Source organism: Taeniopygia guttata, chromosome 27 (assembly GCF_048771995.1).
Source record: "Taeniopygia guttata chromosome 27, bTaeGut7.mat, whole genome shotgun sequence".
NCBI lineage: Eukaryota > Metazoa > Chordata > Aves > Passeriformes > Estrildidae > Taeniopygia > Taeniopygia guttata.
Genome location: NC_133052.1, coordinates 2,620,473 through 2,639,311, shown reverse-complemented (window position 1 = coordinate 2,639,311; position 18,839 = coordinate 2,620,473). Strand labels below are relative to the sequence as shown.

Below are 18,839 nucleotides of genomic sequence, written 5' to 3'. Positions count from 1 at the left end.
CGCAAGCACCTCTGGTTGCTCTGGTCCAGGTGTCCTCTGGCTTCACTTCTCGCCCAAAATCCCGCACATGCCCCTGGCAGCTGTGCCCAGGGGGACTGGGGATCTCAGGATGTGCATTCCTGCCCCAGCCTGTGCGGGGAGCACACCCCTGCCCATAGCTCCAGGATGGCTGCAGGATCCCACCATTCCTAGGGCAGATGTTCTGGGGCATCTCCACACCCGCTGGCACTTTGGGGACAGCCAGATGTGGCAGCAGGAACATTGCTGTGACCCACAGCAGAGCTGACTGGGAGCCAAACCCCCATCCTAGGCACAGGGCTGGAGCCAAGGCCTGTCACCGATTGTCTCCTGCTCTGGCAGCAGCTGCAGCAGGCCGGGGGTGTCTGGCCCCCAGCCTCACCCCATGAGCCACCCCAGCCCCATTGCCCTCGGGAAGTGCACTGGGTCCTGCTGGGGCTGCCCGGAAAGCAGCTGTTGTTTTGCTGCTTGCTGGTCCTGGCAGGGGCTGTGGCAGGAAGCAGATCCATTTCCCTGAGCCCTGGGCTTGGCTGAGGCCACAGCGCCGAGCTCAGGCAGGATGTTCCCCCCAGTCCCGCTTCCCAGGCCAGCTCCTGCTGCTTTGTCCCCGCTTGCTCCCGTCCCCAGCACGGCACATGAACCTCGGTGTCCTGCCGTGCTCTGTGGCAGCCTGGGCTCACATCCAGGCAAAGCAGGTGCCAAGCATGGCAATGAGCTCCCCAGGATCCCCCTGCCCCATGGAGGGACCCACAGAGCGGCGAGGGCTGTGCCTTCCCCCGGCTGCCCAGGGACCGTCCCCAGCCGACACAAGAACAGGCTCAGGGCAGCACGGGGCTGCAGGGGTTATTTTATTCTTTGCTTTGGTCTATACAAAAACAACTTACAGAAATAATAAAATCTTCCATTCCTGACCCACACTCCAGTAACTGTCCATCCCTTTCCAGCCGGAGTGTTAAACCACCATCAGATCTAAAGCCTCTTTTAAAAAATGCGTTAGATAAGGGAGGAGGGGACCGAAACACACCACTCACCAAAGAGAAGGGAAACAGGTTAAAATGTGCAACAAAGATCAGTACAAGGACACAGTTCCTAATGCTGGAATCACTCCTCTATGGGGACCGGAGGACAGGGACACAAAGTCAGCTCCCAGCGGCTGATGGGAAAGAATTAAACCTCAGACACCCCGAAGGTCCTGGGACATGGACCCTTTGCTTTCAGCAAACTCTGGATTGGCCTGATTCAGTTGCAGTTTGCAGGAAGCAAAGGGTTTTTCCATGTCAGATTCCTCTCCTAGAACACTAACACGCAAAACAGATCATGAGGAAGTTAGAAAGCACAAACTTAAAGACGGCAAAAGCCGTTGGCACCATATTAAAAATAAAAAAGAAATATATATTCATAGAAAAGACTATTTTGCCAATGAAAGATCACTAACGGTGCAAGGTTTGTGTTTTAAAGCTTCAGAAACAGTATCTTGGATGCTGGATGTGGCAGTAGGTGCTCGAAGCAGTCCCAGGAGGAAGGACCTTCTCCACAGACCCACAGCGAAGAAAACAAATTGAAAAATAAAACCTCTCGTGGGAATGGAAAAGTTTTGTCTTCTCAGGCACTTCTATCTCCCAAGTCCTTCTCGCAAATGCTCAGCTCTGGGGCCACCCTCTTCTGCATGGAGAGAACACCTGCAATGGCAGAGAACTCCTGTCATCCACCGAGGGAGGATTTGGGAGGAGACCAGAGCGCAGGACACCCTGGGCCCACAGCTGATGGGGACATTGACCCATGGCAGTGCCAGGGACCCCGTGGTGGCACCAGGGACCCCCCAGCCGTGCCATCAGCCAGCCCTGCCTCCCATTGCCCACCCATAGGGCTGAGCCCGTTGCCAGGTGTGCTGGCAGGTACCTGGTGTGGGGCTGCGGCGGGTTAGGCGAGCATGTGGTCAGCGAAGGGCGCTCGGACGCCGTCGCTGTAGGCATCCATGGGGTAGTCCCCGTCCATGTCCATGTGCATGTCCATGGGGTCCAGGGGGATGTCACCCGAGTACATGGGGCGGTAACCAGGGTCCAGCTCTGCAGGGAAGGGATGTGGCAACCTCAGCTCCCATCAGATCTCAGCCACTTCCTTGTCCCCCCATCCAGGGCAACATGTGACATCGTGGTGCTGTAAAAGGGCCCCACCATCCCCTAGCCCAAGGGCACAAGCTGTGTGCGCTCCCTTGGAGCTGAGCATCCCACTGTGCACCCCCAATCTCCAGCAGACTGGGCTGGCACTTGACTGACAGCCACCTGAAAAAGGTTTTAAATCCAGCCTGGCTTAGTGACACGAGGCAACTGCCCCTCCAGAACCCAGCCCGTGGGGACCCTGCAAGGAGGGCTGGTGGCACACTCACCATCTGAGTAGGGCTCGTTGATGGGGATCATGCTCTGAGCCTATGGAAGAAGATGGCACAATTGAAGGGACTGACATTCACGATGCTCAGGGGCCACGGCGTGGCAAATGACCCAGGAGCTGAGGCCACAGCCCATCTGCCTCCCACCTCCCACGGTCTGACAGTCGCTCCTGTCTGAGCTCTGCTTGGAGGTGCTGCCAACAGCTTTTGGCAGCAGCACAGGGCCATCCCCGACACCCTGGTTTCCCCAGGGAAAAGATGTGGTTGGGATGCTCACCGCTTCCCAGGCTGCCGGGTCATGCTTGAAGAGGGAGTTGGTGAGCTCCACGGAGACACGTTTCCTGTAGTCAGGATTCTTGTCCTCCGAGATGCGGAAGAGCACGGCAGCCGCATAGGTGGCTGTAGGGATGGCCAGCAGGCTCAGCTCCTGCTGCCACGCAGCACCAGAGCCCCAGCAGCCCCAGCTGGGACAGTGCCAGGAGAGTCCCCAGCATAGCCCCCAGCATAGCAGTGCTCACCTGTCCCCTCATTCCGGGAGTGCAACAGCTCCATCAGGGGAGCAGAGGCCCCCTCGGCATCGATGGCATCTGCTGCCTCCTTGTCCTGGGCCAGCTCGCACAGCACACCGGCTGCCACGCGCTGGATGTTCTCCACCGGCGAGTACAGGAGCTGTCAGGAGAGATCAGCGTGAAGCAGCCAGCAAGGAGCCCCTGTGCTCTGGGCACGTCCTGATGCATTGGGGCCACCAGCCCAGGGCTGCAGCTGCCCGTGCAGGCTGGGCAGGAGGTGGCCCAGTGCAGCTCCTGTGTCCCCACAGCCCTGACCTGCACGAAGAGAGGGATGGTGTTGAGGCGGAAGATCTCCATGCGGTTCATGGGGTCCCGGGCCAGGATGTGCAGTGCCCCCGTGCAACCCTCCACAATCTCTTCCATCTTCACTCCATCCTGCAAGGGAACAAGAGCTCAGCCAGGGCCCTCACACACCGGGGCACGGCCACCTGAAGTGTGGGCACGGGGTACCCCCAGGGACAGGCTGGGTTTTGGGGTGCCAGGCTGTGCTGGGAGCAGGGCAAAGGGCTGGGGACTCACCGTGTAGGGCTGCTGTGTGCCAGCGGCCGCGTGTCGCTGGGCGTCCTGGTGAGCCTTGACCAGCAGCTGGACCAGGCGGGGGATGACGGCGGCCTCCTGCAGCGGGGCGTGGTTGGCCGGACACAGGGCCAGGTTGCGGATCAGGCCTATGGTAGCCTGCAGGAGGGGAGGAGGAAGGAGCCATTTGTCTCAACTGTGGATCAGAGCAGCACGTGCTCCCCAAGAGATCCGCTGGCTGCACCCATCTGTCCCACCCCATCCCCTTCATGGTGCAGGCTGACTCCGCTCCTCCCTGCCCTGGATCCATCCTCTCCCCAAGCTGAGCTTCAATTCCAACAAGCAGCAGGCATGAGCCACTTTCCCTCATCAGGACATGACCCAACAGCAGCAGGGCAGCAGCAGCAGCAGCCACCATCACCCTGTGCACAGCACCAGACCCCCTCAGCAGCCCGTCCCACCACAGAACAGCAGGCAGGAGCTCGCTCCAACCCGAGCACTGGACTCCTCCTGCCCACAACACCCCTCTGGCCCCTTACCTTAACCAGTGGCCACTGGTTGGGCTGGTTGAGGAGCTTGACGATGGCGGGGATGCCGTAGTTGAGGCGCACCGAGTTCTGGGCCATCTCGGCCTCGGGGTGCCGGCTGGTGAGGTGCCGCAGGGCGCAGACGGCCGGCTCGGTGATGTCCTCCTTGTCACCCGCCCGCAGAATGGTGTGGATCAGGGCCTCCACCCCGTTCGACTGCGTCACCAGTGTCTTGTTCTTGCTGTTGTTGCAGGTCAGGTTGGAGAGGGTGCCAGTAGCACAGGTCAGCACATTCACATCATCAGAGCTCAGCTGGTTCACCAGGATCTTGAGGACACCGTCCAGGCCCTCCTGCAGGAGTGGGGATGGGAGGTGGGAGCAGCACACACAGCCAGACCCAAGTTCTAGTTCCACATTCAGCCCCACATGGCCCTAGCAGGCAGTGATGAGGGGGCCACTGTGTTCCTGACTCCCAACACAGCTCCTTTTCCATTCCCCCATGGCTTCTTTTCCATCCCCCACAGCTGGAGCTGCTCCTTCACTGTGAGCCCCAGCCACTCCAACATGTGCAGTTTCACTCAGAATTTAATGTCTCCTGCTGGAATCACACTTCTGATGCCCCTGCCAGCACTCCCCACACGGTGATGGAGTGACCCCAGTCCTGGCTGTGCTGGCCAGCAGCCAGCAGCGGGTCAGGAAGGAGTTAAAGCGCCATGGCCACATCCTCCTTCAGCCCTTCAGTCATCAGAGCCAGGGGTGGTTCCATGACAGCCAAAATAGTTTCCAGGCTGCATCAGAGCTAATCCGCATGGAGCGGCCCCAGCAGATGGGAAAACTCATCAGGAGGCAGCAGAGGGCTGGGAGAGCAGACCCAGAGCAGGGCTGGGGTCATCTCTGCACCGCCTGCAGGGCACAACAGCCTTGGCAGCAGCTCTGCCAGCAGCTCCCCCAGGAGCTGGGCAGGCAGCCAGCCCAGCACAGGCTGATGGGGCTCCTGAGCCAGAGCAAACTCTGGTGGCACCCGCTGAGTGACCGCGGTGGCCTCGGCCCAGCACTGGGGACACGCAGGAGTGCTGGCAGCCAGCTGGCACGGGCAAGGCCACAGGCAGTGAGCAGCACCCCGGGATGCAGGACAAGCCCTGCTGCTGGGTAGTTTGGGCACAGCGGGGCATCCCCTCACCCTGCCAGGCACAAGCACTGCTGCAGCTCAGGGAACAGGGAACACAAGGCTTTGGACTCAGCCTGGCATGACCCACCCAGCACCTGGCATGGACACTGCTCCAAATTGTGGCACTGAAGCACAAACAGGGGTCCTGCAGACTCACCTGTTTGGTTGCCACATCAGAAAGGTTCCTCAGGGTCCACAGGCAGTTCTGGACCAACCTGGGGCTGGAGCTGGTCAGGTGTTTGCCCAGTGCCTGCATGCCACCTGCAGGGAAGGGGACAGTCCTGTGAGCACCCCTGGCCATCCCAGCAAGAGGAGAAGTGAGCAGCAGCAGGGCTGTGTGGGCTGGGCATGAGCCAATGCTCCTGCACACAGGGCAGCCTATGGCTCAGCAGAGGCCAAATGTGGTGTGCGAAGAGCTCTTGGACAGCCAGGATAGATCCTGCCCACACACAGTGCCAGGAACATGCCTTAGTAGCCTTCAGAGCAAGAATCCAGGCCAGCACAGACTTCACTTGGCTGTGCAGACCTCTGCCCGTCTCACAGACACGTGGGAGGACATGCCCTCCCCCCTATCACCCTGACACCACCATCCATCCTCCTCCTGTGGCTCTGCCCCAGCCTCTCTTACCAGCCTCAACGATGGCAGGTTTGTTGCTGGGACACACCGACAGCACCTTGAGCACGCGGCTCGTGGTCCAGAGCAGCTTCTCGTAGTTGTAGCTGCGCATGATCTGCACCAGGGCCTGGGGTCCTCCGTTGGCCAAAATAATCAGCTGTGAGACAGAGTCCCAGAATGGTTTGGGTTGGAAGGAACCTCAAACACCATCCAGTTCCACCCTCCACCACAGGCAGCAGCATATTCCACTAGACGAGGTGGCTGCAAGCCCTGTCCAACCTGATCCTGAACACTTCCAGGGATGGGGCATTAAGAATGTAGAGTTGGGGTGTGGCAGCCCTGGGCTGGCTGCTGGGACCCCCTTTCAGATTCCCTAGCTCACGCCAGGACATGATCCAGGCAGGAGCTCCAGCCCCTTGGCATGCAGGAATGCTCTGGTCACATCACCAGGGACACACGAGATGGTGGGGTCTCCACTGCTGCCTCCTGCACATCTGTGAGGTGCAAACTTGGGCAACCACCCCCCTCCTGCCTTCCCCACGTCTCTGTCAGTCTGGGATCCCCAGCCCACCTTGCTCTCCTGGTTCCCATAGGCCAGAAGCTGGAGGCAGTCAGTGGTGATGGCCAGGAACTTGGGGTTGTTCTTGTTCAGCAGAGGAACCATCTTCTGCAGCCCGTCGGCCAAACGCACGGCCATCTTGGCCCCCTCCTGGTACAGCAGCAGGTTGTGCAGGGTGGTGATGGCGTAGAAGAGAACGGACTCCACAGGTGAGCTGTGGGAGGGCAGCACACACCACGTCAGGGCAGGAACTACCCCGCGCTCACCTGGCTGCTGTAGAGCCCCTGGGGCTCCCCAAGCTCAGCACCCAGCAGCGCCCTTCAGCACGGCCCCAGGGAATGGACACCTCAGAGCCTGAGCCCCATCTCTGTGGCCAGGGCAGTGTGGGTGAGGAAGCCACTCCCCTCCTCCTGCTCCCATGGAAACTCCATCCACAGCAAACCCCAGGGGTTTTCACAGGTTCAGAGCCTCCCATTGCTTTGGTGAGCAGAAGGACCCACCCTGAGGGCAGCATGAGCCCTCCCTTCCTCTGCCCCCAGCCCAGGAGGGGCTGCCAGGCTCTGCCAACCCCCCCAGAGTCCCCAGCACCGTGTACCTCAGCATCCTGACGAGGGCCGGGATGCCACCAGACTTGAAGATGGAGAGCAGGCCCTCGCGGTGGTGCGAGAGGTTGTGTAGGATGCTGGTGGTGCAGCGGGCGGTGTCCAGGTCGCTGGTGCTCTGCATGGTGCGGACCACGGCCGCCACGATCTGCGGCGACTGCATCAGCGCGCGGCGCGACGCCTCCTTCTTGGAGAGCTGGTTGACGATCATGGCTGCCTTGCTGACAACCACCTGCAGGGAGAGGAGCCAGTGTCCGGGAAGGGGTCCCGCAGCAAGGACAGGATGTGAGGTGACACGGCTGGGCAGGGGTGGGCGCAGTCCTGGTTCGGGGTGGAGGCAACCAGGAGTTTGGCCAAGAGGAAGGAGACGTGGCCACAGAGCCCCACAGGGACAGGAGCCCATCGGTGCAGCAGCTGAAAGGCCAGAGACAAACACAGCAAACACAGCTCCTTACTGGGTCCTCATCGTTGAGCAGCTTGGTGAGCTCTGGGATGGCACGTGTGGCCAACTCAGCGTCATCCTGGTAGTTGATAAGGTGCACAATGGCTGACTTGAGCATCTGGGAGGGCTCTGCCAGGCGCTGCACATTGGTCTGCTGCCCCTCCAGCTGGGTGGTGATGAGAAGTGAGCGGTCCTCCACCGTCTCGGGGTACATGGCGGCCCGGACACGCTGGGCACGGGTCATGGCCAGCTGAGCCTCCATGTCCGCTGCAGGGGGGACAGGGAGGCAGCGTAAAGCTCTCTCCAAGGAGCACTCCCAGCCCTGCTTCCCAAACCCAGCGAGATGAGCAAGAGCTTAGCGCAGCGACACCGGCCACGTCAGCAGTCTCCGCACACTCTGCACAGAGCTGGAGCTTCAAAGCGTAAACAGATCCAGCAGCACAGAGATAAGACAACACTCAATTAGGCAGCATGATGAGGCAGTTGTCACACAAGGCCTATTAATTAAAAAATTAAGGATATTTGCAACTTGGGACTAGCTGGCACTGGAAAAAAGGAGAACACTGAGGCCTTCCCCATCAAAGATGCTGACGTGTGATATCGCAGTAGCCACCCATGGTCCCCACCTTTGCAGCACAAGGACTGCACAGGGTCCTGGTAGGGAGTTCTGACCCTCATGGGAGCTGTCAATAAACCTTCCAGAGCCTACTGCTGGCAGGGAATTGAGAGGCAAGCAGAGCAAACCAGCCCCCCTTGAGGGGATAAAGCTGGGAGAAGCATCTCCTTCATCCAGGCTGCGGCTTCGCATCGTCCTCGCCTCAGCGGGAGAAGCCACGGCGCTGGCACGGTGTTATGGCACACACTGGCAGCTCTGGCAGCCACACTGGGACAGGTTTCCCAGCAGGCAGACAGGCAGTAGAGCAGGTGGCAGATCCGGGATCAGCTGTTCCCATCTCAAGCCAACCCGCTGGCACGCTGGGATGTGCGCGCAGCTCAGCACCAGCGCGGGCTGACCGCACACCACCCCCGCACAAGAGCCTCTCGGCGCTGGGGAGGACAGGAGGGAGCATATTTTAGGCAGCAACAACTCCCGGGGTGTGGAAGCCAGCATGGAGGAGTACCCAGAAGCAGCATAGCTGCGGGGGAGGAAGAGGAAGGCAGGAGCTGAGCAGCTGAGCCTGCGGATGTGCCGGGCCTCACAGCCCCTTACCTTGCGCTTGGCTCTGGGCCTGGCTCCCTCCCTGGCAGTAACTCGTGGTGGTTGTCTTCTTGATGGTGTACTGCTTCCCATACACCTCGTCATCATCCCCCAGGCACTTGCTGCTGACGGAGGGCACCTGCGTGTTGACGCCGGAGTGGATTCCGGAGTCGTAGGTGTAGGTCTGCTGCCACTCCGTCACCTTGATCGGCTGCTCCATCATATTCATCACCTCCATGGCTGCTCTGTGGGGTGGGCAGGGCAGACGTTACACCTCCAGGAAAGCCCAGGTAGCCGCAGGACCCTCCTGCCCCTCTCCTGCCCCAGAATGGCACGGCAGGGCCCTTGCAGCAGCAGCCCACGAGCAGATGGAGCCGATCCCTATCTGCCCTCCTCCCCCACTGGAGATGAAAGGCGGCACCGGGATGACGAACCCAAAGCTCAGCACTTTGTTGCTCGTGTTGAGACATGAACCGCGGCTGCGTCTCACAGCGCTGTGTCTCACCACTGCCATGGCCAGGGTGTGGGCAGGCTCTGCCCCGCACACTGGGACACCACAAGCTCAAGGGTCCCTGGCTGCCTGTGAGCTTTTTTAAGACCCTTTCCAGAGACACAACCTGCAAAGAGCTGGGGACATGCCAGGAGCTCCAAACTCCATATGGCTGGAGCTCCAAGCATAAAATGAACCTTTTTAGAAACTTCCTGGGACACTCCTAAAGCATCTAAAAATAAGCAGGCAAAGCCACTGGCTCAGCTCTCCCATGGGTGCTCAGCACCACAGGCGCCCACGGTGTGGTCCGGGGCTGGGCACTCCCCACTCAGTGCCAGGACAGGGCAGCCCGGCACATCCCAACACTCAGGACAAACCAGCCGAGGTTGCTGGGAGCAGGGCTGGGATTTCCTTGTCTTTAATTTGGAGATACAGGGGGAGGGAGGATGGCTCAGGGATTAATGCCTGAGCTCACTCAGGGCTGTGAGTCACCAGCCCTGCATCCAGGCCGCCGGCAGGACCAGGAGGGATGGAGGCAGGCGGGGAGGGAGGGTTGGAGGCATGCAGGGAAGGAGGGATGGAGACAGCACCCGCCCAGCCCTCCGCTGAGCCATCAGCCGGGATTCCTATCCCTTCCCGGCCGCGCAGGAGTGGAATGAGTCAGAGTTTCAGAGGCGATAAGCAGCCCGGCATACCTGGGCGCAGCAGCACCCACTTCCACACAGCCGAATTAGCACCTGCACCGGCCCCGATCCGTGCACCGGGCTGCACCGGCCCCGCGCACCGCTGGCTCCGCTCCAGCCGCCAGCACCGCGCGGGACCCGCAGGGACCGGCAGGGACCGGCAGCCTCGGCCCCCAGCGGCCCCGGGGGGAGCGGGGACACGGAGCGGAGCCCCCGCCCGGCCGGTGGCTGAGTCAGGGCGTCGGTGGGGCGGCGGCTCCGCGGGGCACGGCGCGCACGGGCTGGGCGCGGCTCACCGAGGAGCGGCCGATCCCCGCCGGCTGCTCACCCCAGGCAGGCAGGAATGCCGAGCCCTCACTCCCGGGAGCAGCGGCCAGATGGGAAACAGGAGCCCCCCACGTTTGTCTCCCCGGCCGGGAGCATCCCGCAGCCCCCCGCGCCCAGCCCCGGTCCCCGCCGCCTTCCCGGAGCCGCGGCAGGGCGCTGCCCTGCCAACCCGAGATTTTCTGAGCTGTCAAGCAGCACCGGCAGAGCCAGAGCAGCAATAATGGGCAGTGCAGAACGCACGGTGGTCAGGCACAGGAGGAGCCGCTAATGGGGGGCGGTGGAGGCAGAGCTTCCCAGGGCGGGCAGGAGCTGGGTATCTGATCACTGGGGCAGGACAGCGTGTGACACACGGTGCCACGGGCAGAGGAGAGACAGCTCCGCTCCCCACCCCGCGTGGCAGCAGGGATGGGCCCCGAGAGCCCCGGAGCGGAGCTGGGAGTGCCGCACACCCGCACTTGGGCGCTGCTGCGTTGGGATTTGGGAGGGTAAGTCCTTCAGCTGGGTCATCCTGGCCACGGTGGCAGAGTCGCCAAATTGTGTTGGGAAACTCAAGAGAAGCAACAGTCCTAACGAAGTGTGGAAGTGGTAGGCAGGAGAGGGCTCTGTGGCACTGGCAGGGCACATCACCATGGTGCTGGGTGAGCTGGCACCCATCCCACCCCCGGCAGCAGGGCCCCAGCACCCCAGGCACACACTGGAAAGCTGCTCTGGATAAGGTGGGCAGAGGGAGAGCAGGGCTGAGGGCAGTACAGACCAACAACCAGGGCCAGGGCAAGACAGATGTGGCAGGGGCTGACGCTGCTGCACCACTGGTGAGCACTGACATCCGCTTCACAATTTACAGGCATCAGACAGGCACTTAATTTTCCAAACCTCCAGGAGCTGGGCTCAGACACCGTACAGAGGCCTGCATTATGCATGAGCCACCCCTTCTGTCTGCACCACAGCACCCAGGGACATCAAAAGCCAGCACAGCTCCTTGAGCTCAGACATGAGCTCTGGTGATCGGCCCCAGACGAGCTCTAAGTAGGAGAGTGGGACCAGGAGCCCCACAGAAGGGACACGGGCACCTCTCCTTCCCCCCAACAGCCTTTGCTCATTGCCACAGGGGCCAGTGAGGCCAACAGCACCTGAGGTGACAGGGCCAGTGGAGCAAATGCCAGATGCTCCTGCAGTGAGCGGTGACATTTTCTGAACCCTGCGTCAAGCATGCCCTGCTCATCACTCCGTGAGGGGCAGACACTGACACAAGCTTCTCCTCCATCTGCCACAGCCTGGCTCTGTCCTCAGGTGTCCTCTTTCCTCCTCAGCAGGATCAGCAGGAGAGGGGCACCGGGGTGCTGGTTACACCTGGGTTCACCTTACCAGGAGCCATTTCCTGGCAATGTTTCTAGGGAAGTGCTGCAGCAGGAAAGGACCCTCATGCAGGAGGGAGAAGCAGGGCGTTATTTGGGGCACATGTGAAAATATCCACACTGAAGGGTCAGCCACGAGCATGGGGCACGTCTGGGTGGGCTCCACGTCAGGCCTGTGGGCAGAATGATTGCTGCTGAGCCCAGCCCTTACCTTCCCCCACCAATCTGGTGGAGTGGGAAGGGGAGAACAGCGAGGGCAGAATGGTGCCACCAGGCCTCACCTGAGCCCCACTGCACACAGACCTAGACCCCAGGGAAACAAGACTTGCTCCTGGGAACAGTGAGAAATACCCCAGAAACCAGTGAGGCAGCTGTGGGGGACTGTTAGAGGGGACAGCAGGTTTAGGGAGAACCTCCAGCCTGCTCCTGCACACAATGGGAAAGGGGCCAAGACACCCGAGGGGCTTCAGCCATGGGATGTAGGACAGGCAGGGTCTTCATTCACTCAAGCAGGGCACTGCCAGGAAAAGGTTAATCCCTCTCCCACCACTTCCCTGAGCCAGGAAGGCAGAGGAAGCTCCCGCAGGCTGTGGGCACCAGCCAGCAGCTCATCCGCCCCCGGAGCCATTTGATCAGCGTCCAAGCAGCACCGGCCCCCCGGGACACCGTCTGCGGAGGAAGTCTCTGGCAAACATGCAGCCCCAGGCCTGACTAGCCCTTCTCACCAGCTGCTGTGAAGCCTTCAGCCTCACCGGGCAGGACACAGCCAGCAGACAGGGCTGAGCTGCCCAGAACAGGAAAGCAGTGAGTGCTGCTTCATGCAGAAATATCCACTGCTCAGGGGCAGCAGCAGTCCCTGGGGTGAGCAGCCGTGATCCCCAGTGTGGGGTCACCCCAAGGGGAGCAGGTGGGGGGCACAGGACACCCTCACAAGCACCAAGAAGGGGCTGCACTAGATCAGGCACTGGGTCTCAGGGTCAGCGGGTGTGAGGGGCAGCCTGAGCTCATCACACGCAGGTCCAGCCTGCCCTCAGCCCAGCATGGAGCAGTATGGGTGCCAGCAGGGGGCTGCCAGAGCCCCCCAGAGCCCTGCACTCACTCACATCCTCCAGGAGCAAAGGGCACCAGCGCTGGGGAGGGCCCCTCATGCAGCCACAGCCTGCGAGGGGCTGAGCTCAGTGGTGGGAGCATGCGAGTGGCTGCAATTACAGTCGCCAAGGCTTTTAAGGAAAGGGAAGAGGCAGTTAAGGCAATTCAATAAATGCAGCACAAGAAAAGACTCTATTTTAAAAGCACTTACACCACACAGAAGCCATCTCCGGTCCCCCCCTTCCTGGAGCAGCCAGGAATTAGCAACTGCCCGCTCAGACAGCCCTGGCCTGGACAGCCACAGGACAGAGTCTTCCCACAGCAAGGACACCCAGAGCCCTGTGCACCCTGCAGAGCTGCGCCTCAAAGTCCCCCAGCACCCACAGCCCTGCCCAAGGGTGCTCTGAAGTGACACCAAGGGCTGACGAAGCTGGGGCAGCCGCTAACGAAGGCCCCGCAGACGCCGTACAAAAGCTTCAGTGGTTTTGAAGAGGATCCTCAGGAACACGCAGCGGGAGCAGGCAGAGAAAGGAGCTTGTCAAGACCTCACCAGCATCAATGGGAAGCGTTTGAGTCAGATCCCAGCACCAGGAGCCCTTTCAATGGGGCTTTACAGGGAAGATGAGTGGAAGAATTCAAAGAGGAATGAGAGCAGCTTGAAGTTTAATGAGGAGGAGACAGCGGCAGGGGATCAGCCTCTCGTTAGAGCAGGCAAAACCACTGGCCTGGCCTTGCACACAAAGGAGCCCACGGCCTTTTTGTATGGATGTACCCTGGTCCAGAAGGGCTCCCAGCTGCCCCACCAGCTCTGACAACTTCAGGGCACTCAGTGGGGTGTGGAAGCTTCAGATTCAGCCTCCTTCACTGGAGGGGGGCTCCAAACCTTTTTCATATTTCAGCTACCATGATTTTGCTATATTTGAGCTGCTGAATGCCTCATGCAAAGCTCCAGCTCCTCTTGCTGGGGGTGCTGCATCCCCCTGAGCACCAGACCAGGCTCTGGCAGCAAAGTGGCCCCAGAATGCAGCAACTCTGCCACGACCTGCTGCGCTCAGCTGATGCTCTCCATCAACCCAGACCATGTCCCCGAAATGCCTCGCCTGTACCTGAATTAACAGCTCCTGACAGCTCCAGCACATGCCAGGCCCAGGCTGTGATGTTTTGGCACTTCACATCACAAACTGACACAGTATTATCCATCAAGTGCTCTCCTGCTGCAAATGCATGCACAGCACTGAGCATGACACCCACCCCTGCCCCTGTGCAGGGGCACGGCCCACAGCAGGACCCTCAGCCCAGGGAAGGCTTTCCCAAGGACATCCCCCTGCCAAAGACCCACCGTGGGGTCTCCAGCAGCACATCCCCCTCTCCACATCACTTGCTGTTGGCACAGACACCTCCAGCTGCAGGATCAGGAGGACCCACATGGGCTCATCTCCTCCTCAGGGTTTGCTGATCTCATTACAATCATGTCTGGGAAAGATGGGAATTTGCCACTTGTCCATGAAAACAAGAACTGGCATGGCGAGATTAATCACAATTACTCCATCTGGATAAAAAAACCAAAAATCATTATTTTGTTTCAATGAGCACAAAGAACAAGCTGTTCTTTAAGAACACTATAATTGCAGGCTCTGGACCTTGCTGGCTGTTCCCAGGCCAGGACACAGGGTTTGCCACCTGGCCCTGCCAGAGGAGCTGGGGCAGCGAGGAGGGGCACAGAGGTGCTGAGCCCCGGCTTAATTTCTCCATCCAGTTGCATTACAGCTGCAAAGTTCAGACGCTTCACAAGAAATTATCACCAACAGCCGTCAGCACCCGGCCTGTCGGAGCAAGTTAATGATTTGTCACCAGGGCTCTGCCCGCGCGTCACCGCGATTACGGCAGGCTCTGCCAGCAGCCAAAGGTCTCTCCCCCCACGCAGAAAAACACGCTTTCCATCCACACCTACCCCCAAAAGCCACACGGGACCCCAGAGCACCCACCCCACGGGATCTGTGCCCCCCTGGAGGGCACGGCCACCGTCACCCCCTGGCAGCTCTGAGCAGCAAGCGTGGGATTTTGGGAAAACACCCGAGCATTCCGCCTCCAGCAGCCAGGAGCTCCGGCTCTGGGAAGGAGGCGAGGAGGGAACAGACAGCGCAGATGTCACGGGCTGCCCGACAAGCCCCGGCAGCCGCGGAGCGAGGATCTGCCCTGCTTCCAAAGCCATTCCAGAGCCGAGGCCAAGGCGTGCCAGGATGCCTCCAGGCCCGCCAGCAGCCGCCGCAGAACCCATCGGGGATGGTGGATTTAGAAGGGTATTTCAAACCTCTGCTTAAATAGAAACATCTTCACCTCCCCCCGCCGGCTCCACGCAGCCATCGACAAACCGGGTGTGGCTGCAAAGCCAGCTCTGTTTAAGCACAGACACGGTGTTGAGGTCAAGTTTTAAGCCTTTTTGGAGTGGGAGTACCTGCACCTTCCCACGTCCTTGTCCACCACTTTCTTAAGTATGTCCATGAGCAAAGAGGGATAAAAACAACCCCCCCAGAGCAGAGAACGTGATTCAAGGCACCAGTGCAGCCCTGGTGTCCTCCCGAGCTGCCATTCCCAGCCATTTCCATTCAAAAAGCCCCACCTGGGACACCCCACGGGACTAAGTCTGACCACCTACCCCAGCCCTGGGTGCTGCTGGGTGCCCACACACCCTGTCTAGGTGGGGAAGCACCACCTGAACTCAGAGGTAGACTTGTAGTGCTGTAACAAACACTACATTTCTTTTTAACTTCTGTTAATTAGAAGCCAGTATAATTTAAACCTTCAAAACCAGCACAAGCGTCGGTAGAGATGCTGCAATTAAAGTTCTGCGAGTTTTCTGTGCAGAGGCTCTGCTCCCCCAGCCTGCGGAGCGGGGCCAAGGGCAGCTTCGCTCCCAGGCTCTGCCATCTGCGAGCGGCAGCGCGCCCGGCAAAAGCGCCGTCTTAAATCCCGGAGATCTGGAAGTGTGATAAAAAGCCAAATCCCATCAAGCGCTCCCACAGCAAACCACAGTCTCGAAGGGAAGCCGTCGTGCCGGGAAGGGGCTGAGCTGCAGGAGCCGTGCAGCTGTACCGCAGTGCCTGCCCGAGCGAGGGCTGAGGAGGGGTTTCAGGTGGGGGAAACAAAGGGGTGAGTTAATGGGATTAGGGCAGCGCCGAATGATGCACTGAAATGCGGCACCAGGACCAGCGGGGACATCCCCCACGGCCCCCGCTGCAGCCCGGCCACGATTCAGCCGCGCTGCCCCGGAGGCTCCGGGCACGGAGCACAAACTACTCGCACACCCAGCCCCAGGAGACCCCTCCCAGCAGCCCAGCTCGTCCCCCCACCCCCTCCCGGGGATGAAGGCGCTTCCTGGAGCCGGCAAGGACACGGCACATCGCCCAGACAATAGGCTGTAACGCCATTGTCTGAGGGAGGGCCCCGCACGGCCGCCCCACCTTTCCCCAGCGCCCTGAGCCCCGGGGACCCCCGTCTGTCCCCGCTCCCGCACAGCAGCCACAGCGCAAGGAGGGAGCACAACCCTCAGCCACCGCTGCCAGGAGCTCTGTGCGTCCCCGTCCTGATGGCCAACTTGCTTAAGCCAAATTAGCAGTAAAAATGGGTTTTTCATGACACTTCATGGAAATCCTCCAAAACAATGAGCGATAGCAGGGATAACATGCTTCAGATGTGCAAACGCAGTTCCAGTGGGTGCCCTGCACCCTTCCAGCCAGCTCTGACACCGACAAGGACACAGAAATGGACCCCTGTAATTTTCTCATCCCTGTTTCCTGCTGGGCCGGACGCTCCGGGAGCGGAGCCTGGAGCAGCCCCCGCGGACACTGCACCTGCCCTGGATGCGGCTGCCAGCCCGGAGCGAACGCCCGGCACCGCTGCAGCCCCATCCCCATCCCCGCGGCAGCTGGCGGGGACACGCCGCGCCCCCGGCTCCCCACCGGCCCATCCAGACGGACACAGAGCCCCGAGCTGCTCGGGGCTGGCACCAGCGCCAAAAGCAGCACGATGTGGGCTGGAACAGGAGGTGAAGCCACTGAGGGGCTGTGTCACAGCGCGTCCCCAGCCCCCACCACCCTTCTGGGATGGGGAAGTTGACAAGGGAACATGAAACCAGGCACAGGACTCAGCCAGGCACCCCAACAGCGTTACGGGGAAGCTGGGGGTGCAGGAACTTCCAGCCTGGCTGGAGAGGGTGCAGGCTGATGCCCTCACACTCGGGTAGGTACAACGGTGGCACAGGTCACCCTGTCCCGTCTCCAGCAGCAGCCGTGCCATCCTGAGCGTTCACACTCCTCTGTCAGCATCCATCGCCCCACGTTGCTCGTATGACAGCCCACGTTTGCCTTCTCCGGGCAACTCCCAGCAACATTTCAGCATTATCCTTTCATCTGTGCTATAAACCTGATTAATTAAGCTAATCACTCAGCTAACGCAATTAGAGCGCTCCCTCCTCTCTAAACATCAGACAAACAGCCAAGTTTCGCTCCCCCCATCGTTTCGCGGTGAGGATGTCCGCTGGCAGGGGCTCAGCTGGGACCCCCGTGAGCCCTGTGCCCAGCACCCCTCAGCCGCGGGGGCTGTCTGGGTGATGGCAGGTCACCCGAACCCCCCGTGAGCCCTGTGCCCAGCACCCCTCACCCGCGGGGGGCTGTCTGGGTGATGGCAGGTCACCTGCATCCCTCTCAGCCCCCAGACCTCACACGCCAGGCGGTGGGCGGAGGGCAGCCCCGGCCCCGCGGGTGGGGACGGCGATGTCGGAGGGGTCCGGGGCGGCCTCGAGAGCAGCACGCGGTGTCCCCAGGTGTGACTCCGGGCACGGAGCAGTCCCGTTTGCGCAAGAGCCCCACAGCACCGGCAGAGCGCCGTGCCAGGGCCTCGCCCGCTCCGCGGCAGCTCCGGGCGGGGCCGGGGACAGAGTCACCGCCTCGCACAGGAGCGCGGAGCCGCGACTCCAAACCGGACCCCGCGGCACTGGGAAGGGGCCGGGGCAGCCCCGCTGGCCGTGGGGGAAGCCCCGGGGACCCGCCCAGCTCACGGGCAGCACACGGGGAGCTCTGCCCCAGACCACGGCAGCGGGGCCGAGCCGGGACGCCCGGTGCTGCCCGGCCCGGACCCAACTCCTCCCCGCCCCGAGAGCGGCCGCTCCCCAGCGCCGCACGGCGGAGTCCCCGCCGCTCCGGTGCAGCCCAGCCCGGAACGACGGACGGCCACGGACCCGGCCCCGTCCCGGCCGCCCCAACTCTGCTCACCGGACCGCTCCCCGCCGCGACCTCCGCCAGCCCGGCCCTCCGGACCCGGAGTGACTCTTGCCCGGTTCAGCCGGCCTATTGCCGCTCACCGCCGCTCCTCCATGCCCGATGCTCCCTGACTCGGCTCCACTCACCGTCGCTCCCCATGCCCGGTGCCCCGCCCCGCTCACCGTCGCTCCCCGTGCCCGACGCGCCAGTCTCGCTCACCGCCGCTGCCCATCCCGGCGCTCCGGCCCCGCTCACCGTCCCTCCCTGCCCGGTGCCCCGGCCCCGCTCACCGTACCTCCCTGCCCGGTACCCCGGTGCCCCGGCCCCACTCACCGTCCCTCCGTGCCCGGTGCCCCGGCCCCACTCACCGTCCCTCCCCGCCCGTGCCCGGTGCCCCGGCCCCACTCACCGTCCCTCCCTGCCCGGTGCCCCGGCCCCACTCACCGTCCCTCCCCGCCCGTGCCCGGTGCCCCGGCCCCACTCACCGTCCCTCCCTGCCCAGTGCCCCGGCCCCACTCACCGTCCCTCCCTGCCCAGTGCCCCGGCCCCACTCACCGTCCCTCCGTGCCCGGTGCCCCGGCCCCACTCACCGTCCCTCCCTGCCCGGTGCCCCGGCCCCACTCACCGTCCCTCCCCGCCCGTGCCCGGTGTCCCGGCCCCACTCACCGTCCCTCCCCGCCCGTGCCCGGTGTCCCGGTGTCCCGGCCCCGCTCACCGCTGCTCTCCGCCGCCCGCCGCTCCTGCCCGAACAAAAGGCGAGCAGCGCCCCGCGCACCGCCCCGCCCGCCGCAGGCCCCGCCCCCGCGCCGCCCCTCCGCCATTGGCTGCTCCGCACGCCCATCAAGCGCTGGGCCCGCCGGGCCCCGCCCCCGCCGAACGTGTTTATTCTTTCCCCATTGGCGGGGGCGCGGCCGTCCCGCCCCCCGCCCGCAGCTGATTGGACACCGGGCCGGGGTGGGCGGGGCGCGACCACGAGGGGACCACCTGGGTGACGTCAGTGGGCGCGGTCAGGTGGGGCCGGGACCCGCCCCGGATC

General features: G+C 62.1%; 1 protein-coding gene across 4 annotated transcripts; it reads right to left on the bottom strand.

Moving 5' to 3' along the window:
* Window positions 1-853: 853 nt before the first annotated feature.
* On the bottom strand, window positions 854-18,591 carry JUP (junction plakoglobin). Of its 4 annotated transcripts, none has more exons than XM_041721509.2 (15): window positions 18,470-18,591; window positions 8,614-8,846; window positions 7,417-7,670; window positions 6,955-7,193; window positions 6,372-6,573; window positions 5,813-5,957; window positions 5,342-5,445; window positions 4,029-4,367; window positions 3,493-3,648; window positions 3,229-3,348; window positions 2,923-3,073; window positions 2,682-2,803; window positions 2,405-2,444; window positions 1,918-2,084; window positions 854-1,697 (listed from the first exon to the last, which is right to left on the bottom strand). In XM_041721509.2, exons 2-14 carry the CDS (start codon window positions 8,837-8,839, stop codon window positions 1,939-1,941), a joined length of 2,244 nt encoding a protein of 747 aa, XP_041577443.1. In that variant the 5' UTR covers window positions 8,840-8,846; window positions 18,470-18,591; the 3' UTR covers window positions 854-1,697; window positions 1,918-1,938. The 4 variants fall into 4 exon arrangements, with proteins under 4 accessions (XP_041577443.1, XP_072775166.1, XP_072775165.1 ...); XM_072919065.1 differs by having other exon boundaries at window positions 18,489-18,511; XM_072919064.1 differs by lacking the exon at window positions 18,470-18,591 and adding an exon at window positions 18,429-18,467.
* Between the last annotated feature and the right edge of the window lie 248 nt (window positions 18,592-18,839).